Here is a 20,539-nt window from a genome sequence, read left to right as displayed (position 1 = left end):
TGGAGGTTAATAACTTAAACAATTTAAGGTTGGAGTTCTCCTAACTATAGATATATAGACAACAGTGGCTTGGAATACATTGACTTTTTAATGTGTAAACATAAAACATAGATACAATTTCTGGTTACTTATATTGCAGATTTGCGATTCTTTACAAGTGAGCGTGCCTGTTTGGGTGGCGACTTTATTTCCTTCTTCACAACGACTTCCTTTGGTGAGACTTTTTGAGTAAGGCTTCGGGTTCGGCGCGAGGACTCGCGCTTGCTTACTTTAGGTGCAGTCCCCTTTCGCTGCTTAGTAGGTGGCGTGAAGGACTCGTCGCTATCATCGAGGTGGTCATCATCAAGATGGTCGTCTTCCAAATACTCTGCCTCAAATTCCTCCTGCTTTACGTCCTCCATTTCTTCATCTTGTTCGATATTATCTTCCCTTTCTTCGCCTTCTTCATCGTTTTGGTACGGCTCCATCTCCAACACATGATCGTCCTCGATGTGTTTCTGCAGGCAGTTCTGTGTCAAGAAGATGTGATCGCAGAACTCGCAAGCGAAACGCTCACTCCCCTTGTGCTGTTCCATATGGGCTTCGACGCTGTCAATATCGTCGATCTGCTCCCGACACATTGGACACTTCAGGGTCGTATGAGCGTGGACGCTCGCGTGCTCCAACAGGTTGATGTAGTTGTTAAACGACTTCTTGCATTCGCTGCACACGAACATGGCGTCCGTAGTTTGCAGGTGCATGCGAACATGCCGGGAGAGGTGGTGGGACAACAAATACGACTTTGGGCAGTACTTGCAGGGATAGGCTCTTTTCCCAGCGTGGGCCACGAGATGACGAGCCAGCTTGGAGGCGGTAGAAAAGCTCCTCGAGCAGTGTTGGCAGGGAAAGGGAAGGTTGGAGGAGTGTATAACCTGAAATAAAAAAATGTATTAGCTGGTGAATTATAAATCAGACTAATTTAGTTCAACTCCTTACCTCATGGCGTTCCAATCCTTGCTTGAAGGCAAACGACTTGGTGCAAACGCCGCACTGGAATGGACGCTTCTTTAAATGTCGCTCGGCGTGCTTCTCCATTTCCTGGCGCGATATGAAGGGCTTCTCGCAGTACACGCAGATGATCTTGGGGATTTCCGTGTGGGTGCGCTCGTGGCGGTGGAGCAGAGCCTTTCTGGTAAAGGCCTTACCGCAGATGGTACACTTAAATGGCCGCTCACCGGTGTGGACAAAGTTGTGCTTGGCCAGGTCGTATTTCGAGAAGAAGCTTTTCTCGCACTGGGGACACTGGAAACTGCGCGAACGCGTATGATTTAGCTGATGTATCTCAAGCAGCTGCTGAAGTGGAAACGAGCGCTCGCAATCGGGACACGGAAATACGTAGGTAGCCACCTTTTCGGCGTTCTTTGTTGGATCATCCTGATCATCTAGTTTAATGTCGGCATCCAGAACTTCGGTCACTACAGCTACGTTGCCACTCTCATCCCTTTTGACTTGGGGCGTGGAAATACGCGGCTCCACCGGAGCAGATGGTCCCTTGTTCAGTATCCTAATCGATGACTTGTTCAACAGTTTGGGTTTTTTGGGCAATACCTTCGGAGCTGTTTTTTCAAACTCCTTTTCAAGTTCGTGGGCCATGTCCTCCAGCATGTTCTGCACATCGTCCATGTTAATCTCCTGGTTGTTCTCCACCTTCAACTCGTAGGCATGAGATCGGCGGTTCACCGGTGAGGTAACAATAACCGGATTCACCAAACTGGTCTCCATCACCTGGACATTCTCGATGACCACCTGGCTCGACTTGGCCATGGTATTAAGGAGCTTTTTAGGGGCCTCGGGTGTCTCGGCTGCTGGTGCTGGAATTACTACCACCTTCTTGGGTACAACCGTCATCATGGGAGCACGCGGCTTCTCCAGCGGCGAGGGCCAGTTTCCGGTCAAGGGATATTGCCGGAGCAGGGTCTCCGCCCGCTTGCACATCTGCTTGAAGCGGTAGCAGTGCTCAAACAGCAGACGGCATTCCAGGCAGATAAGGCCAGGCATTCCATCACCGGCGTAGACCTGGTAATATAGAACAAATTAACATTTTTTAGGAATAATAGGTATTACTGTCGCAAGTTTAACAGGCAGCAGTGGCATTGGAGGCTCCCGTAATACCGGTCTAATCGATTCGAACTTTGAATGGTTTACATTCCAAAACAACTGTTTTGAAGATTTAAAATCCATAATTTTACAATTAACCAAGTCTTTTATTTCGAATTTTAAGCCTTTTTTGCCTTTATAACTTAAAATGTGAAATTAAAGTATTATAGAGTAAAATTATATTTGATTTTTATTTTAATTAACCAGGTTTGCCTTTTAAAAAGGTAACGACCGCCATAGATAGTAATACCCTCTTCAAAATAGCACTTTAATCGATATTTAATCGTGATGCGTTTTATTATTCCACAGATCTATCGACGGTTGGCCACCTCCGCTTGGCGGCAAGTGCATACACACCACTACCTCTGCAATCGCAGTTTGTTTTCGCGGCGGCGAGCACGTTTAACCTCCGTTAATTGATTGATTAAGCACGGCTACGCTGATCCATAAAAGGACATTCGCTCGATTGTTTTGTCTGAACAAATCCGACAAAAGCTGAAAAACAGCTGTGCTGTGGAAAGTTTGGCCAATTAAACTCTATAAAACATCAGAACAAGAATTGCAGAACAGTCAACCAAGAAGGGCGCAACAACTAAAGGAGAAGAAGAAGAAGAAAAGAGGAGGAGGAGGAGGAAAAGAAGAAGAAAAGGCAGGCAGACGACGAACAAAAGGCAAGGAGAAACGCAAACAATCACAACAAGAGGAGAGAAAGGGACACAAAATGACGGACGAGTGCATAACCAGAAACTACGGAGTTTTTAACTCAAACGGAGCGGGAAATCGGGGCAGCATTATAGCTGATAATACAGATGCCAAGGGCTGTACGGAATCGGTTGTTGTCGGTGGTGCAACTGCAACGAGGTAAGTGCAGCGCTCTCTCTCTGTCTTTGCTCTCTTTCCCTACTTCAATCTCTCGCTGCGTTTGTTTGTGTGTATTGTTGTCAGCCCTTGTTATCACTGTTGTTGTTTTTGAACAATCCTGGAACAATTCTAAAATCCTTATATCTGAAGACATATTTGAGCGTATTTGCAAATTTTTGCAAATTTGTTCTTCCCCCTATTAAGCCAAAGTTTTTATCTTATCTCATCAGATTCTTAAAATTAAGACGCATTTTTTTTTTGCCTATTTTAATTTTTAGTGTAATGTTTTTTGAAGATAATTCAAGTACTTTGCATTGTAAGGCAGCATTTATGACCCACATTACTTATCACACAATTTCTGTACTTTCGTTGCCAGTTTTAAAGGTATTGAATTTAAACAAAGTCAACAAATATGTTAATAATATGCCAAGTACTATTCCAACATCTCGGGTATTAGAAACTGGCATTGTTATTAAAAATAGCCTTTTAAGCTAAATTAGTAAGTTTTTATTTTTTTTAAAGGATTCAAAAAAAAGGTCAAGTTCGAATTATTTTAACAATTAAAGAAAAAAGCTAATATAGTATTTTCGTAACGTATTTAATATAAATGGCTACTCATCATTAGTCATGAAAGTCATTAAGGGCTTAATCAATAGAACCAATTTGACAAATACTAATATGAGAAAAAAGCTTTCAGTGTTTTCTTATTGCAACTCTTTTGTTTTCGGTTAAGAAGGAAATGCGCAGCAGTATAAAGCCAATTTCCACTTCTTTAAAAGTATTGGGAAAATCTTAACTAAACACATCTTTACATAATTAATCAGCTATTAATCATTGCCAATTTTGGACAATAACTTTATCTAATCTTATCGCGCCTAGCTTTCGGCCATAGAATCTAATAGCTTATCTAACATCTTCTCTTTGCAGCGCCTCCCCCCTTCCGGCCAACAAGTTTGTAGCCCGAATGCCCGTTGAGCGATATGCAAGCGAATATAATATGAATCACAAGAACCGCGGGCTGGCCCTGATCTTCAATCATGAACTCTTCGATATACCTTCGCTGAAGAGTCGCACAGGGACGAATGTGGATGCCAAGGAGTTGGAAAAGGCGTTGACTGCCCTGGGATTCACGGTGACTGTGTACAAGGACTGCAAGTTGAGGGATATCCTGAAGAACATTGAGAAGGCCGCCGTGCAGGATCACACAGATAATGACTGCCTGGCGGTGGCAATCCTCTCCCACGGGGAACACGGCTACCTATATGCCAAGGATGTGCAGTACAAGCTGGATAATATATGGCACTACTTCACTGCCACCTTTTGTCCCTCGTTAGCGGGCAAACCAAAGATGTTCTTCATCCAAGCCTGCCAGGGCGATCGTTTGGACGGAGGAATAACCCTCGAGAAGAGCGTTACCGAAACAGATGGGGAGTCCTCAATGAGCTACAAAATACCCATACACGCAGACTTCCTCTTCTCTTACTCGACTATTCCGGGTATGAATAATGATGTTATACAAAATGCCTTTCAATTTCTAACATTCACCTATTTTTAGGTTACTTCTCCTGGCGCAACATCAACAACGGGTCCTGGTACATGCAGTCGCTGATCCGGGAGCTAAATACCAATGGCAAAAAGTACGACATGCTCACCCTGCTCACATTCGTCAACCAGCGTGTAGCCCTAGACTTTGAGTCGAACGTGCCCACCACTCCGATGATGGATCGCCAGAAGCAGATACCGTGCCTCACCTCCATGCTAACGCGTATACTGCGCTTCGGGGACAAACCGAAGGGCAACAAGGCTGGCTAAAAGAGATCTCTTTTTTAAAATTGGTTGTACAACCTTATCCCACAATCATTCACTTTGGATTCCACTTCACTTCAAGTCTAGTTTTAAGTGACGCGTGCCATTATCCTGAAGGATATGCGGTACCTTGATCGCTTTCCATTTCCCTTACCCACCCATTTCTGGCCTTATCAATGACGAAATTCGTTACTCACTTAATATTATGATTTCCCTAAATATAAGAAACAAACACTTGCCAATCAACAAACCCACAAATTTGAGATAAGATTATACAATGAAGATTTATACATTTAAACGCAAACATATATATTTGATATGAATACAAATAAAAATGAATTCAAAAAATGTTGATCTTGTTTTTTTTAAGTAATGATATCTGGAAGATATAGTTAATCTACACTTATTAATCAACCCAAGTGATGTGTTAGTTAAGTTCCAGGAACACTTAAATAATTTAATTCATTTAAATCTATTGGCAGTGAATTTGATCAATTTATTCTAGCGAAACAGTTGTTTTTGATATTATATATTTTTAACCCAGGAAATTTTTTGAAAAGTTAATAGAGATAAATTTAAATTATCATCGATTTAAAAACAACATTTAAGACCCTCTAAACAAATCGTTCTTACTTCAATGCGTCATTTAAAAATCCACCATGAAATATTTTCAATATATTGCCTTTCTGTATATGAAAACGGGTACGGTTTAAAATATTATATAAATCAGAATACTCTACAGTTTCCACCAAAACGATTGGACAAACAACACGATTGATGCTGAATTTGTTTAATTTAGTTTTGTAAATAACATGTTGGTTTTTACAAGTTGGAGAAGTTTTGTTTTCGCCCAAAACAAAACTGACAGCTGTCACGGTCGATCAGCTGACTTGGCAAGTGTGTGCGTGCTGTACAGTTGCGACTGTTGATTGAAGTGGGTTTTTCTCTTCGCACGACCGAAAAAGGGAAACTCCAACGAATAGGTGAGTAACCGGTGGGTTATATCCTGGGGCCCTTTTCGAGGACTTATGAGGAGGGGATAGGGCCAGGAGCCGGGCTACAGTGGGGCAGGAAAACTTAGCCAAGACGCCATCGCAGTCATTTCGGAAACCCACGAGCAATTTCTTAGCCAAGTTATGCGTGGCGGTCGTTAGTTCAAGTTAGAACCCCATTAGTCGTTTTTCGCTTACCTCGATCGCCGTAATAGCCATGATCTGCAGTGGCAGATTGGCGGTTGTTTTCACTCTCGCGTTTTCCTCGAAAATCGAGGCCAACTTCTGTTCCGTCAGGCAGAAGCGACAGACCTTTTTCTCGTTCATCGCTGCCTCGCGAGCCTCTAACTTTTCGGCCATCGCGACAATAGCAACTAGCTGGTATCGGGGGTGGCCAAGAGCAGCCACAAAAACTATTTAAGACGGGACAAATAACAAAAGCAAGGAAAAGAATCTGCTTGGCGTCTTTTCTTTTGCACGAACCGCACGGGAGTTGCCAGATCGTTGTTACAATCGCTGGACGCTGCTACACGTGCCAGGGCTGCCAAAAATATCGATATTTAGAGTGGGTCTCGACTAATCGTTTTTCTCACTGAATGTTGGCGTTTATATATTTCAAATAATTTACAAATTTAGAGCCTATATTAATAATAATTTAATTAGTATCTCGTTTATTCGTTCTTTTTGCATATTTTTAGTGTACAAAATATTAAGAAAATATTTTGATGTCTGCTAAGATTTTGTTGTTAATTGATAGTACCTAAATATCAATTAACAAAAAATGAAATCGATTTGACTTTTCTTTTACAAATTCTTTTCGTTGTTGATTTTATACAAATTTTAATACAAATTGTCAGTATTAGTATCAGCTTTAATAGTATTTCCCAGCGCAGTTCACCATTATTAATTAAAAAATAAGGTTTACGAAGTGAAAAAGTACTACAATCTCTATTTATTAATCTTATAATTCCCAAACTAATCATCGGCGTCCCTAAGTCGAGCCTGCGTCTGTTCGCCGATATCGTATATGACATTCTGTTGCAGCAGCTCGTGGGCCTCGTACTTGAGGGACTCCTCGTAGGCGTACTGGATGCTGGTGTCGTAGATCATCAGCTTGCACTTGGCCAGCGCCAGAATGGAGTTCCTCAGCCGAGCGATCACTTCCCGGTCAACTCGCGGTATATGCTCGTTTAAGTTCAGGGCAAATCCTCCCTCGCCGCCCTCCTGCTCCTGACCTTTGGTCGGTGATATCCAGATATAGCCGTTGTTCCCCAGGATCACGGAGGCGCCACAGGGGAGATTGTGGAAATGCATCTTGCGACGCTTGACGAGAGCGGGAAAAACCTTGACTAGGATGCCCTGCGACAGCTTTCCGTATTTTAAACTGCGCGTGTAGAGGGAAAGGGTTCCCTCCTCGAAGATGTTCTGGTGGAAAAAAATGTTGGTTAATAAGGTTGTTCCCACGTGAAGGGGTATACAAAAAATGGTTTTGGGACGCAACAAGTTGATTTTTTACGTTTTTTAGGTTCCTTTTCTTTTAAATTGATTGTTTTAAGTACCGGCTTTATAAATTTTAAGGCCAAAGGTAAAAATTAAATATTTTAACATTCAAAAAATTGTGCAACGAAACATTACTAAACCTATCGGTAAATAATTTAATTTTTTTGTACAAATAAAAAATAAATATACACTTGCTCTTTTTAATGCTGAAGTTTACTCTAGCATGGTTCGAATCTTTACTGCACCTCCCAAAACCAAATATACAATACCCACCTGGACTTCTGCGGAGATTAGATCTCCCTCGTCCAGATAGCGCCGCATCATCTGCTCGTCCTCCGCGGATCTCCGCCTGAGTTCGCCGCCTGGCAGATTCACTGATGAAAGCAGGAGGATGGAGTCCAACCGGGAATTGGTGTCCACTCGCCAGCGCTTCTGTTGCACCTCGCTGACACGGGCCACCACCACGTCCCCGATTTCGCCAACATAACGACTTTTCAGCGGACGGACGGAGATTAGCTTGTTGACCTTCTGGATCACCCCGGCCACGGAGGCCTTGATGTTCTCGTCCTCGACAAAAGTACCATGGCCACGCATGAATCCAGCCTCCGGCATTAAAATCTCACCGGGTGTGTAGACGCGCGGCAGGTGATCCGCATGGGCGGCTAGGTCACGCCAGTCCACCCGATCCAGGGCCAGTTCTATCGCAGCGTTTGTGGACATCTCGGCGGGATTGGGTTTAAATTTAGGTGAGGTAAACAAAAAGTTAAATTCAAGCAAGGAAAATGAGCAACAGCTGGCAAAACACGCGCGCCGCGGAACTTGTTCCGGATTCGGGCTTGGTACTAGTTCTGATTTCGGTTCTTCGCCGCAACTAAGCGGCTGAAAACACAAAAAATCCCCCTAATAAAATTGTGATAAGAAAGTCGATAGCTCGAGAACTGGAACTAGAATTGTGACCAGGAATCATAACAAACCAAATTAACTCTCGATGATAAGCAAACTAAACAACCTTACTCATATTTTTTAATATTATTTTGAGAACATTTTTTAATTAGTTTTAAATACTTTTAATAGATTCGACATTTATTTTCGGCTGCCACTTGAGTACATTCCAACTTCTGAGATACTACTAACATAAGGATAAAGTATCCATGGAATACGACGTTCGAGTGCTGCGGGGACACCTGAGATCGGTGTACGACTGCGCATGGAATCCGAGCTGGGATCGGAATCTTCTGGCCAGCGTTTCGGAGGACGGCACTGCCAGGATTTGGGACACATCCAAAGGGAGTGTCGATCACCCGGTGCTGCGCCACTGCATCCAGAAGGACGGCGTCGAGGTGCCTAGCAACAAGGACGTCACCTGTCTGGACTGGAATGTATGAAGTTTCTTCTTAAACAGTTTCAAACTATTAATTCCTCTATGCTTACAGTGTGTTGGTTCTTTGCTAGCCACCGGAAGTAATGATGGATGTGTCCGGATTTGGAAAACGGACGGGCGTCTGGTCTCTACTCTTCACCAACAGAAGGGTCCAATATTTTCGGTGAAATGGAGCAAGTGCGGCAACTACATACTTACAGCGGGCTACGATCAGACTACGATCATCTGGGACACAACCACTGGTCAGAGCATTCAGCAATTCGCTGTTCATAATGATGTAGTCCTCTATGCGGATTGGCAGACAAATACGACCTTCGCATCGTGTGGTGCGGATCATCGCATTCATGTGTGCCGGCTGGGAGAGAATGAAGACATCAGAACTTTCGCAGAACATAGCGATGCTGTAAATGTGGTCAAATGGTGTCCACAGGGCCAGTTGCTGGCCTCTTGCTCCGATGACAACACCGTAAAGATCTGGAGCATGAGCCGCGATCGCTGCTGCCACGATCTCCACGGGCACTTAAAGGCAGTACATATGATTAAGTGGTCGGCCACGGGGTTGGGAACTAGTAATCCCAACGCGAGACTGATGCTCGCCTCTGCCTCCTTCGATTCCACGGTGCGGCTATGGGACGTGGAAGGAGGCAGTTGCATCCACACACTTAGAGGGCACACGGAGCCGGTATACTCGGTGGACTTCAGTCCAGATGGCAGGCATCTGGCCTCCGCCGGCGAAGACAAGTTCGTCCATATCTGGAGCACACAGTCTGGTCAGCTGCTGCACAGCTACAATGCTACTAGCAGGATGTATGAAGTCCAATGGAACGCTAAGGGCACTATGGTGGCCGCTGGTGCCTCCGATGGCAGTGTTATCATCCTAAATCTCCGTTCTATGGGAATAATTAAAAATCATGTTGAGTGACCATAATATCTGTAGTCCAGTTTCCCAACTATGAAGTACACGATACTTTATCTTTTAATTTTATTAAAGATGGTTGATTCTCCATACATAAAAACCTTTATATATATTTTTTTAACGATCACCTCCACGAAACACTAGGTGATTCCACACTTAAGTTGTTTCGTAAAATAGGTTTCAAAAAGCCTTAAATATAGGTTACTAACTACTAAGTAAATGTTCAGTGTGTCTCATTTTGACTTTCTGAGTTTGCTTGAGACTAAAACATTTGTTTATTAAGACTTCCTGCACCGAAAATCTGACTGTATAGGAAGTATGATAACTTTAGTTCATGGTAAATGAATGAGGCAGCCAAATCTAGAAATGCTCAAGTACTCTCCAAAATCTCAATTCATTTCATTTTAAATCGTTGAAGAGTAATAACGAAGCTTTAACAAGAAATATAATTTTAATAAATTTATATTTTAAGTAAAAAATGTGTCTAATTGTTTGCCTAGTACTTTTGATCTTAAAATGCCAGATCGAAGCTTTCAATTTGTCTCCGTATGCGAATCTAGTGATAAACTTACCAAAGCAACCTGAGACCCACTTGAAACCAACTCGAAGTTCCTACTTTGGATACACGCTCGTCATCCGTCCCACCAGGTGAGTTCATTCTTCGATTCTCAACCAATTTGAGAATCAAGCGGTATTAATCATTTCCGGTACTCATTGAGTATATCCCTGCTAAAACGTCTTTAACTTTTAATGCAGCATCTTTGTGGGAGCTCCTCGGGCTCAGTCCACCTTGGATTCGCAGAGCACCATCAACGAAACTGGAGCGATATACAGGTGCTCCCTGACCGACGGTGACTGCATTCCGTATGTCCTGGATGCCCGCGGAGATGTCGATGCGCCTGACAATGGGTACACCTGGAACTCGGAAAGCAAGGACTACCAGTGGCTGGGCGGATCCATGGACGGGGGCACACGGGATACGGATAAGCTGCTCGTGTGTGCCCCCCGATTTTACACCCCCAACCGCAAGGGAAACCAGCTGCATGGAGCCTGCTACTGGGTCAGCGACACAGTGTCCCCAACTCCCCAGCATGTGATGCGAACCTCTCCACTCCGCTTGAAATCTCAGCAACGGGCCGATGATGGAACAAGCTTTTTCTTTATGGGCGAACTGGGACAGAGTACTCATGTGACCGACGATAACTCTGAGTTCCTGATCGGAGCACCAGGTATCGATGACTGGAAGGGATCGGTAGTTCTGTACCGGAAGAATCATCCTGTGGCCCTAAGACGCTTAATGCGAGATGTGGATACCACAAACTACAAACCGGATAACTATTCACCCAAAATCCTCCTACCCAGCCGTTGGGGCCAGAAAGCAAACTCTTACTTTGGCTATGCCATCAGCTCCGGCTACTTTGACAGTGCCAACCTGTCCAACCTCCTCTACGTGGCCACAGCTCCTCAAGCCAGCGAGGCATTTATATTTAGTGACCAAGGAACAGGCATCCGAAAGTTCTATGAGTTCCACGGCGAGCAGTTGGGCGAATATTTCGGCTACTCTATTTTGGCTGAGGATCTTAATGGAGACGGAAAAACGGATGTTATTATTTCGGCTCCGCTAAACGCTCTGGGTGATTCCCCAGATGTTGGGGCCATCTATGTGTTTATCAATAAGGGTCTGGTGAGTAATGAGCTCCAAAACATGAGCCACTTCTCAATGCCTTATCTTTTCAGTTCAGCTTTGAGCAGAAAATTCTCCGGTCGTCAGTGAGCAGTAAGGCCCGTTTTGGAACTACTCTTTCGCGCCTGGGAGATATCAATAACGACGGATATAACGGTATGATATATAGAATAACTCAAATAATATTTTGTTTGTTTATTTATAAAATAACACGATTTAAATTGTGTCATCACCGAACATTTTTTTAAAAATGCTTACACTTGATAGCTCATATTATTGATAGTTTGTTCTTTATTGTTGGTAAATATTTAAAAAAATTGTCTTATCCCATGGGACAACCATATTATTACCTCCATTTATGATTTCCTTTCTTTGAAGACGTGGCCGTTGGAGCTCCCTTTGAAGGAAACGGAGCAGTGTTCATCTACCTGGGCAGTGAGGATGGATTGCGGGATCAGCCGAGTCAGCGACTAGATTCTCCTCCCCAGCAAACTTCACAGTACGGAGCCCACATGTTTGGACACGGACTCTCCCGCGGATCGGACTTCGATGGCAACGGATACAATGACTTCGCCATCGGGGCCCCCAATGCCGAGGCCGTGTATCTGTATAGCGCCTATCCTGTCGTTAAGATACAAGCCACAGTAAAGTCAGAATCGAGGGAAATCAAACCGGAGCAGGAAAAGTTTAAGATCACCGCCTGCTACCAACTGAACTTCATTGCGGAGGCAAAAAGGAAGTACAGGAGCAGATGATAGACATCCGAATTACGATTGATGAGCAACTGAAGAGGTTTAAGTTTGCCCTTAATCAGGATATCGAGATGTCATTTAATGCAAAGGCAGGACCCTTAGAGAATTGCCCCATATTCGATGTTCAAGTAAACAATGGCGACAAGGATATATTTGAGCCCATCGTTTTGAAGATCCATTACGGGCTGGCCCAGACGGTCCCGAAATCTGGGGGTAAGCCTACAAGCTTGTGTTTAAAATATATTACTTAATGCATTTTTCTTTATAAGGATTCTGTGAAACCTGCGCGGTTGTTGATCCGGCGGATCCTAAGGTTTACACGGAGAAGATCAGCTTCTGCACGGGTTGTGCCGCCGATGTTTGTGTAGCGGATTTGCAGTTGAAGAGCATAGATGTGATGTAAGCTAAGATTTGGTTATACGTTCTGGTGTTTATTTTATCAAAAGTATTATTATCTCAGCCCGAATTATATTTTGGGTTCCACCGACATCCTCCGTCTGAAATACGAGGTCACCAGTGAGGGAGAGAACGCCTACGTGCCTCAATTAAACGTGACCAGCTCTGCCCGACTGCCTTTCGCTCAGGTTCCGGGAAATTGCAAGGTCACCAAAGCAGTTATGTTATGCGACCTGAACCACGGACGAAAGCTGGCCAAAGGCGACAGCGACTCCATCACCATCACCTTCGATGTAAGCCAACTTAGTGGAGATTCTCTGATAATCGACGCAGCAGTATTCAGTGCGGGATCCGAAAAGAATCCCACGGACAACAAGCAAAGCAATGTGATCAGTCTGAGGGAGTTCACCGAGATTGATGCCAGTGGGTAAGATTCAATGAAATTATTAAAAGCTAGCAAGTTATGTTCACATAACAGATTAAGCCGATGAAAGCCAATTGGTTCTAAAGTTTTTTTTAATCCTTTGTCTATAGAACTTACTTAAATCTGTCTAATTGCCTTGTCCATTTGCAGTGGTTCGGCAAATGGTCAAGTTGTTCTTAACAGTTACCCTTACTCTGCGGAAATCATAAACAATTACGAGTTCAAAAGCCGTGGACCCAGTATTATCGACCAGTTAACACTTGTTTTCCATATACCCATCGCCTATAAATATAAAGTAGCTGGTTCTTCAAAAATTATACCCATCATAAACATAACCAGCTTGGATATGGACGCCACCTACGATTCCCATCTGTTAACGATGAAGCTATACGACCACAAGGGCTTACCCGTTGAGTATTATACCCAGATCGGACTGGATGATGACCAGGCAACCACCAACCAAGGCCAAAATGTCGGGTCCCACGATCTGCAGAGCGAAGACTTTAAGGAAGAGCTGCCGGTGAATCGCACCATTGTGTTTAACTGCCGGGATACCAACATGACAATCTGCGTCCATGCTGAAATGACTGTCAAATTTAGGCCGGATAAACCTATTAACGTGAACATAAGCTTTAATGTGGATTTAAGGGACATGAAGCAGCCTTGGGAGTACTTTGTCATTCATACCGATGTAGATCTGGTCAAGGAGGGCGACCCAACATCCAAGACGTTAGGGATTAAACGAAAGTTTGAACCAAATGTTATATTTAAGAATCTGAATCCTGGAATGCCCATCTGGTATATAATTTTGTCCCTGATCGGTGGCATTTTGCTGCTCTCTGGTTTAACCTATGTTCTTTACAAGGTTCGTATCACAGTGGTGTAAAATTTTTTTAAACTTATATCTATTTACTCCACAGCTTGGATTCTTTAAACGCTTTAAAAGGGAGGAGCTAAATAGGTTGCGGACGGCAGAAAAATTCGAACACTTATTGGACCCGGTACCAGACTATGATTGATGTGAGCGAAAAATATTTACCGGATACATGTATCAATATTGTGTAAATGTCAAACAGTATTGGCAAAATACAAAAAAAAACTTTTTAAAATAAAATTCTTTCATTTAGACGAAACATGTATTTTTGTTTTGTTGTTTTATTCCTGAAAACGAAATAGTTAACAAAAAAATAAAACTCTAAAAACCATTTGAAATTGTGGTTTTAAATTCCCGCCACAATATCGACATCGAGAACTGTTGACCTATCGATAAAAATTCCGGTCAGATGAAAAAATTTTATTGTTTTCACGATATATATTGCCCCTTGGAGAATGTTATAGAAAATATTTTACTTTAGTTGGTAATTAAATATACGAAGATTTTTTAATGTACCCTTTATTCTATGCACTTTATTAATAAAGATAACTTTTCTTTAAAACTTTTTAAAAGCAAAAACACTTATATTTATATATATTGTTAGGGTTAATTTATTTCTATCTTGATTATTATTAAAATTGAATTTTGAATTTTTTTCTAATTACCATTAACAAATATATTTTTGTATACATACCACTTAATTAGTGCCCACTGTACTTCGCCGCAGCGCAATCTCATCAGCTGTTTTCTGTTGTGGGCAATCGTTGTCGCTGCCCCGTGAAAATTACGCATAAATGAAAAAGTGAATTGCCAGCAGGAAAATGGACCAGCCCGATGACCATTTCCGCTACATACACAGCTCCTCACTCCACGAACGCGTCCAAATCAAAGTGTAAGTGAGATATTGGCAGGGAAACCCAATAAAACCTGGCGTATTTATGTATATAAGCCACCTTTGTTATTTTTCAGTGGGACGCTCGAGGGGAAGAAGCGCCAGCCGGATTATGAGAAACTATTGGAGGACCCGATACTTAGATTCTCCGGCCTGTACTCCGAGGAGCACCCCTCGTTCCAGGTGCGCCTCCAGGTGTTCAACCAGGGCAGGCCCTACTGCCTCCCAGTCACCAGCTCCTACAAAGCTTTCGGGAAGAGATGGAGCTGGAACGAGTGGGTTTCGCTGCCCCTACAATTCTCCGATCTGCCGAGGAGCGCCATGCTGGTGCTGACCATTTTGGATTGTTCAGGCGCTGGTCAAACCACCGTCATCGGCGGCACCTCCATTTCGGTATTTGGCAAGGATGGCATGTTCCGACAGGGAATGTACGATCTACGCGTTTGGCTGGGAGTCGAGGGCGATGGCAACTTCCCCAGTCGAACACCCGGTAAGGGCAAGGAATCCTCCAAGTCGCAGATGCAGCGCCTGGGCAAGTTGGCCAAGAAACATCGGAATGGTCAAGTGCAGAAGGTGGACTGGCTGGACAGGCTCACGTTCCGCGAGATCGAAGTAATCAACGAGCGGGAGAAACGCATGTCCGACTATATGTTCCTCATGATAGAATTTCCCGCCATTGTGGTGGATGATTTGTATAATGTGAGTCATTGAAATACCGATTTTGATCCGCTCTTATCCATATTTTTGGTTACAGTATGCAGTGGTCTACTTCGAACCAGAAGGCGATGTCAAATACAAGCTACCAGCCAAGCCGAAATTGGTATCCGTGCCAGATTCGGAGATTCAAATGGTATGTTAATCGTAGAGGAGTAAGCTCAAGGACTTCTTAACTAACTATTTTTTGCAGGAAAACCTGGTGGAAAGAAAGCACCATCGCTTGGCCCGTTCAGAGCGTTCGGGAATCTCGGATAGAGATGCCAAACCCACAGCGAGGTATGGTAATTGATTTCCAGATGTATTCACCCCACTCACGCAAATTTCTCGGCAGCATTCGCGATCAGCTTCACACTATTGTTTACAGGTATCCTCCTACCTATGTGCTTAGTAGCGAGGAGCAGGATCTGGTATGGAAGTTCCGGTTTTATCTCTCCTCGCACAAAAAGGCGCTGACCAAGTTCCTAAAGTGCATTAACTGGAAGCTGGAGGACGAGGTTACTCAAGCTCTTTGGATGCTGGCCAACTGGGCGCCCATGGACGTAGAGGATGCTTTAGAGCTACTTAGTCCTACTTTTACGCATCCCCAAGTGCGAAAGTATGCCGTCAGTCGATTGGCCCAAGCTCCAGATGAGGATTTGCTGCTCTATCTGCTTCAGTTGGTACAAGCTCTTAAATACGAAGATCCACGGCACATTGTCCATCTGCATGGCTGCATATTTCCCGAGCGGGACGTGGTGCGATCTATCTTGGATGATAATGGTTCACTGCTGGATCAGAGCAGCTTGTCCGACCTGAGTGCAACTAGCAGTGGACTCCATGCATCGGTTATTCCAGCTAATCAGCGGGCAGCAAGTGTTTTGGCGGCCATAAAGGGCGATAAGTCATTGAGCCCTGGATCGGCTGCTGGCAGCGGCGGTCAGGTATCGGTGGCGCTTCCGGGTCCCTCTGCTCCAGCCACTCCTGGTAGCAGTTCCCTGCCCTGTGACTCCAATTCCAATGCCCTCATGCTGGCCGAGGGTATCAGCTTCGGCAGTGTTCCAGCCAATCTCTGCACATTCCTTATTCAGCGCGCTTGCACGAATGCCACGCTGGCCAACTACTTCTACTGGTACTTGTCCATCGAGGTGGAGGAAGTAGAGTCGGTGAGGAAGCAGGACGAAAGGGCACACGACATGTATGCCATGGTGCTCAAGATGTTTCTAAAGGTGCTGGAGAACGGTAGGTGTAATTTTGAGAAGGAAATTCCTCGTTCTTATTTTTTCAACGCTTTTCAGGAAACTTTAACCTTCGAGGCATCTTCTACAACCTCCGCAAGCAGCGACGCTTCATCGATGAGCTGGTCAAGTTAGTGAAACTGGTGGCTAAGGAGCCGGGAAATCGCAATAAGAAGACGGAGAAGTTCCAAAAGTTGCTGGCCGAACAGGACATGTTCAAGGTGAACTTTACCAACTTTGAGCCCATTCCGTTTCCCTTGGATCCGGAGATCTACATCACCAAGATTGTCCCGATGCGCACTTCACTTTTCAAGAGCGCTTTAATGCCGGCCAAGTAAGTTTCTCTGAGTGAATGTGAAAACGGAGAACCCCAGACTAATGCTCCATATTTTGGATACCCATAGACTCACCTTTGTCACCTCGATTGCCCATCACGAGTACGCTGCTATTTTCAAGCATGGTGATGATCTTCGTCAGGATCAACTCATCTTACAGATGATTACTTTGATGGACAAGCTGTTGAGGCGGGAGAACCTTGATCTGAAATTGACTCCCTACAAAGTGCTGGCTACCAGTTCCAAGCACGGATTCCTGCAGTACGTTGACTCGTGCACTGTGGCAGAGGTCCTTGCCCGAGAGGGCAACATCCACAATTTCTTCCGGAAGCATCATCCATGCGATAATGGCCCTTATGGCATTTCGGCTGAGGTCATGGACACGTACATCAAGAGCTGTGCGGGCTACTGTGTGATCACCTATTTGCTAGGTAAGACAACAGGATAACCACTGACTGGCTTTCATGTTTTTCTTGATCCTACTATTCCCTTGCAGGCGTGGGCGATCGTCACTTGGACAACCTGCTATTAACCACCAACGGCAAGCTCTTCCACATCGATTTCGGCTACATTCTGGGACGTGATCCCAAACCCATGCCGCCGCCCATGAAGCTGAGCAAGGAAATGGTGGAGGCGATGGGTGGCATTAGCTCGGAGCACCACCATGAGTTCCGCAAGCAGTGCTATACGGCTTATTTGCATTTGCGTCGGCATGCCAACGTAATGCTTAACTTATTCTCCCTGATGGTGGATGCCACTGTTCCTGATATCGCTCTGGAGCCCGACAAGGCGGTCAAGAAGGTGGAGGAGAACCTGCAGCTTGGACTGACCGACGAAGAGGCTGTTCAGCATTTGCAGAGCCTCCTGGATGTGTCCATTACGGCCGTAATGCCAGCGCTTGTGGAGCAGATCCATCGATTCACCCAGTACTGGCGGAAGTAAAGAGGATTTGTTCTATCCTCGATGGGTTTAAATTATGGATAAGAAATTGTAGGAGGAGGTAGTAATCGGTTAACCCATTTAATTACTTATTGTGTGTAAGTGTAAAAGACTAATATTCAAAATGTTGGTAGAGCTTATACGTAAATATTGAAAATTTAAATTCCCAAATCGGTGGAATAAACACAGTACTATTACTACTTATTATTATTAAATAAAAACATAAAAATATTTTGTGTAGACATTTGTTCATTGATTACTCAACTCCTACAATTTGTTATATTAATCGAACCCGTAGAAATAGGCCTATCTTACTGCACTTCACTATTAATAACCGTAGTTTAAGTTTGCTTTAGTCGTAGGAGGCCTGTAGCTACAAGTCTGTAATCGAGAATTTATCAATATCTGTTTTGTGTCGCAAGTGTAATATAACTACTTATTTGAAAAAAACATGCAGGTGCGCTCAAAAAAGCCAGTTTGGTTCCTGTTCAAAGTGTTGGAGTTGCTGCTGAGCCTTGGATGTTGCATCATCCACTGGCGATGTTTCAACGATGAGGGTGTTCCGCATATCTTCCTTCTATGTGGAGCTTATGGAGGATCTGTGATAATCTGCTTCGTATCCCTGATCGGAGCTTTTTACGCGGAGCGGCCGACAATGAAGCACGAAGCTGCATTTGGAGGCATTTTGAGTGCCCTTCATTTTTTCACAGTGTACGCCCACATGTACATGGCGACGCTTGAGGAATTTCGTACTGATAAGTGGCCTGATTTCTACATGTGTTGCAGGGATAACGCTATGTTAGCTCTCTATGCCGGCGCCATTTACCTGCTGCACTGCACCTTCGCACTGGACCTGATGCTCTCCCACAAGGGAAAGAAGATGCATTCGCAGAGGAGCAAACGGCCACTCCGGCTTTACTTTATCAGTCTGGGAGCGGAGGCCTATTTAAGTCGATTCTGGTTGTTTCAACGCATCGCCGCCAGAATGTTGACGAGTGCGCAGCCATCGGAACACTCCAGTTGGAGGAGGAATATTTCGTCCTCCGATTCCGAGTCAGATGACCAGGAGCCCATTGACAAAACGGCGGATCCCTATGAAAGGGGATCAAAGAAATAGCATTTCGGTTATAGATTCTTCAAATTCAAATTAAATCTGATAAAATTATGTTAATGTTATCTTGTTTTTAATAATTAATATCTTATTTTTTGTTATAATGACACAGGTATAATATTTTTAACTACATGAACGGGATATGGTAAAAGGCAAAGGTACAATATTTTTACCTAGATAAAAATGAACCAAGGCAACAGTACGTATGAGTAATAAACTTTAAAGCCATTGCACAACGTTTATTTAAGAATCCTCTTAATTTATCCCTACCTATGAAAATAGTACAAATACCATACAAAATATATATTTATTTCGTATTTTATTTAAAATATTCAATTAAATCTTCTGCTTTCTTATTGTTGGCCAAAATATATTTTAATGTAAAAAGTCACTTAAAGTCCTTAAAGCCTATTTTAAATTAGAGATTTATACTTATCAAGCTTGTTTTCATATAGCTTGCTTGTAAATAATATATTCATAATTGATTGCATATATTTATTTTTATTTATATTTATTATTTATTTCTCTAATATTTAATAAAATAATTGATGGATATAAATTTTCATCACCAACCGATATTCACTGTATATTTCCAATTCCAACGGAAGCGCGAATGCGGCCCTGGTCGGCGCACAGCTGATTAGCGAACTGCAACCGTGTTCTTCTGTGCCCGCGCACTTTGACAGCTGTTTACGGTTCTTGCGGTATTTAAAAGTTTGTGCGCCGCGTGTTTATATGTTGTTATATTTGCTGCAATTGTGACGATTTTGTGCATATTTAAGTTAAGCTTACTGGAAAACTCCAGCTTTAATGAAGATGGAGCTGGCGAGTGGGTCGGTAAGTGCGGGGAGGGGGCTGCGTCCATTTTCCCATTGTTCGGATGCATTGCTGGAAATTTCAGTCTGCAAACTTTTCTGATTTTCATAGTTCGATGCGTGGTGGAAACTTCTGTGGCTGGCTCTTGTGCTCCAGCTCTGTGTGCCTGTGGTTTTAGTTAGTGGCAGGTATTCGAACCTACAACTTTTGCTAAAAGTTAGCCAGGGCCACTAAAGTTGCCAGCAGACGCACCGCAAAAGTGCACAGACGCACACCAGCAGCTACATGCATATGTATTTATGTACATACGTACATAAGTACATATAAGCACTAAGTCCCCGGCGACCAACTAACTTAGTCGTGCCAAAACGCCAAAATACAGTGGCACTTCGCTAGCTCTATCAGAATTGAAAGTATCAACTTGCAAATGTGGGTGATTTAAAAACACAGAGTTTCAATCCTCAATTGAACAGTGGAACGATCAAGATACTCTTTTGCTTATATTAACTTATATCAAAGTTGTTATACATTTTAAATATAAACCATCTTGAGTAAACAATGTTTTTTGAGGTAAAAAATATAATTAATTATACCCGTTACTCGAAGAGAAAAATTGTAACCATTTACTGTTAATTTGTTATAAAATTTGTTAAACAGTTCTGTTACCATTGTATGGTTAGTGGTACTACAAAGAAAAAATACCTCTCGTTCCCATAAAGTTTATACATATGTATATTTTTGATCTGGTTATTTACGCCTACCCCGGGCAATTGTAAACTATGTCTTGTTACTT

General features: G+C 43.4%; 8 protein-coding genes across 8 annotated transcripts in view; 6 read left to right on the top strand and 2 right to left on the bottom strand.

The window, feature by feature from the left end:
* Positions 1–69: 69 nt before the first annotated feature.
* LOC108053787 (zinc finger protein 3) lies at positions 70–6,288 on the bottom strand. Its single transcript, XM_017136510.2, has 3 exons — positions 5,994–6,288; positions 976–2,055; positions 70–911 (listed from the first exon to the last, which is right to left on the bottom strand). Exons 1-3 carry the CDS (start codon positions 6,153–6,155, stop codon positions 129–131), a joined length of 2,025 nt encoding a protein of 674 aa, XP_016991999.1. The 5' UTR covers positions 6,156–6,288; the 3' UTR covers positions 70–128.
* Positions 2,499–5,131, top strand: LOC108053790 (caspase-1). Its single transcript, XM_017136512.2, has 3 exons — positions 2,499–2,997; positions 3,925–4,493; positions 4,553–5,131. The coding sequence occupies exons 1-3, from the start codon at positions 2,858–2,860 to the stop codon at positions 4,807–4,809; spliced, it is 966 nt and encodes a 321-aa protein (XP_016992001.1). The 5' UTR covers positions 2,499–2,857; the 3' UTR covers positions 4,810–5,131.
* A 427-nt stretch (positions 6,289–6,715) lies between the features above and the next one.
* On the bottom strand, positions 6,716–8,117 carry LOC108053784 (exosome complex component RRP4). The gene is made up of 2 exons (XM_017136507.2): positions 7,569–8,117; positions 6,716–7,220 (listed from the first exon to the last, which is right to left on the bottom strand). The coding sequence occupies exons 1-2, from the start codon at positions 8,013–8,015 to the stop codon at positions 6,771–6,773; spliced, it is 897 nt and encodes a 298-aa protein (XP_016991996.1). The 5' UTR covers positions 8,016–8,117; the 3' UTR covers positions 6,716–6,770.
* Positions 8,118–8,240: 123 nt separating this feature from the next.
* Positions 8,241–9,602, top strand: LOC108053796 (F-box-like/WD repeat-containing protein ebi). The gene is made up of 2 exons (XM_017136520.2): positions 8,241–8,674; positions 8,729–9,602. Exons 1-2 carry the CDS (start codon positions 8,447–8,449, stop codon positions 9,596–9,598), a joined length of 1,098 nt encoding a protein of 365 aa, XP_016992009.2. The 5' UTR covers positions 8,241–8,446; the 3' UTR covers positions 9,599–9,602.
* A 468-nt stretch (positions 9,603–10,070) lies between these two features.
* LOC108043203 (integrin alpha-PS3) lies at positions 10,071–13,931 on the top strand. Its single transcript, XM_017121782.2, is given in 9 exon segments — positions 10,071–10,240; positions 10,349–11,276; positions 11,330–11,432; positions 11,655–12,004; positions 12,007–12,241; positions 12,298–12,427; positions 12,489–12,851; positions 12,999–13,713; positions 13,769–13,931. Coding segments are annotated over 9 exon segments (3,093 nt in total). The 3' UTR covers positions 13,868–13,931.
* Positions 13,932–14,450: 519 nt separating this feature from the next.
* LOC108043201 (phosphatidylinositol 3-kinase catalytic subunit type 3) lies at positions 14,451–18,059 on the top strand. Its single transcript, XM_017121778.2, has 8 exons — positions 14,451–14,614; positions 14,692–15,313; positions 15,369–15,464; positions 15,522–15,607; positions 15,663–16,549; positions 16,606–16,879; positions 16,950–17,311; positions 17,377–18,059. Exons 1-8 carry the CDS (start codon positions 14,544–14,546, stop codon positions 17,820–17,822), a joined length of 2,844 nt encoding a protein of 947 aa, XP_016977267.2. The 5' UTR covers positions 14,451–14,543; the 3' UTR covers positions 17,823–18,059.
* Positions 18,060–18,181: 122 nt separating this feature from the next.
* LOC108043202 lies at positions 18,182–19,037 on the top strand. The gene has a single exon (XM_017121779.2). The coding sequence runs from the start codon at positions 18,271–18,273 to the stop codon at positions 18,934–18,936; it is 666 nt and encodes a 221-aa protein (XP_016977268.2). The 5' UTR covers positions 18,182–18,270; the 3' UTR covers positions 18,937–19,037.
* A 584-nt stretch (positions 19,038–19,621) lies between these two features.
* The window catches only part of LOC108053771, a 52,899-nt gene continuing 51,981 nt past the window's right edge, over positions 19,622–20,539 (top strand). Inside the window, exon 1 of the mRNA XM_044461849.1 lies at positions 19,622–19,767. Within this exon, the coding sequence (XP_044317784.1) occupies positions 19,741–19,767 (27 nt within the window). The 5' untranslated portion in view covers positions 19,622–19,740. The remainder of the gene's footprint in view (positions 19,768–20,539) is intronic.

The sequence above is a fragment of the Drosophila rhopaloa genome, unplaced genomic scaffold (genome assembly GCF_018152115.1).
Source record: "Drosophila rhopaloa isolate 14029-0021.01 unplaced genomic scaffold, ASM1815211v1 contig_115, whole genome shotgun sequence".
Lineage (NCBI taxonomy): Eukaryota > Metazoa > Arthropoda > Insecta > Diptera > Drosophilidae > Drosophila > Drosophila rhopaloa.
The sequence above is the reverse complement of the archived record's forward strand: the minus strand, read 5'-3'. Positions and strand labels throughout refer to the sequence as shown.

Bases quoted from the DNA above. Each gene is read 5' to 3' on its own strand.
- LOC108043202 (XM_017121779.2), top strand. From the start codon at position 18,271: ATGCAGGTGCGCTCAAAAAAGCCAGTTTGGTTCCTGTTCAAAGTGTTG.
- LOC108053787 (XM_017136510.2), bottom strand. From the start codon at position 6,155: ATGGCCGAAAAGTTAGAGGCTCGCGAGGCAGCGATGAACGAGAAAAAG. The intron at 2,056-5,993 runs GTAAGCGAAAAA...CTATATTACCAG, and splicing joins TGGCTATTACGGCGATCGAG to GTCTACGCCGGTGATGGAAT. The intron at 912-975 runs GTAAGGAGTTGA...TTTTTATTTCAG, and splicing joins AAGGATTGGAACGCCATGAG to GTTATACACTCCTCCAACCT.
- LOC108053784 (XM_017136507.2), bottom strand. From the start codon at position 8,015: ATGTCCACAAACGCTGCGATAGAACTGGCCCTGGATCGGGTGGACTGG. The intron at 7,221-7,568 runs GTGGGTATTGTA...TTTTTCCACCAG, and splicing joins TAATCTCCGCAGAAGTCCAG to AACATCTTCGAGGAGGGAAC.
- LOC108043201 (XM_017121778.2), top strand. From the start codon at position 14,544: ATGGACCAGCCCGATGACCATTTCCGCTACATACACAGCTCCTCACTC. The intron at 14,615-14,691 runs GTAAGTGAGATA...GTTATTTTTCAG, and splicing joins GAACGCGTCCAAATCAAAGT to TGGGACGCTCGAGGGGAAGA. The intron at 15,608-15,662 runs GTATGGTAATTG...ATTTCTCGGCAG, and splicing joins GATGCCAAACCCACAGCGAG to CATTCGCGATCAGCTTCACA.
- LOC108053790 (XM_017136512.2), top strand. From the start codon at position 2,858: ATGACGGACGAGTGCATAACCAGAAACTACGGAGTTTTTAACTCAAAC. The intron at 2,998-3,924 runs GTAAGTGCAGCG...TTCTCTTTGCAG, and splicing joins GGTGGTGCAACTGCAACGAG to CGCCTCCCCCCTTCCGGCCA. The intron at 4,494-4,552 runs GTATGAATAATG...ACCTATTTTTAG, and splicing joins CTCTTACTCGACTATTCCGG to GTTACTTCTCCTGGCGCAAC.
- LOC108053796 (XM_017136520.2), top strand. From the start codon at position 8,447: ATGGAATACGACGTTCGAGTGCTGCGGGGACACCTGAGATCGGTGTAC. The intron at 8,675-8,728 runs GTATGAAGTTTC...CTATGCTTACAG, and splicing joins TCACCTGTCTGGACTGGAAT to TGTGTTGGTTCTTTGCTAGC.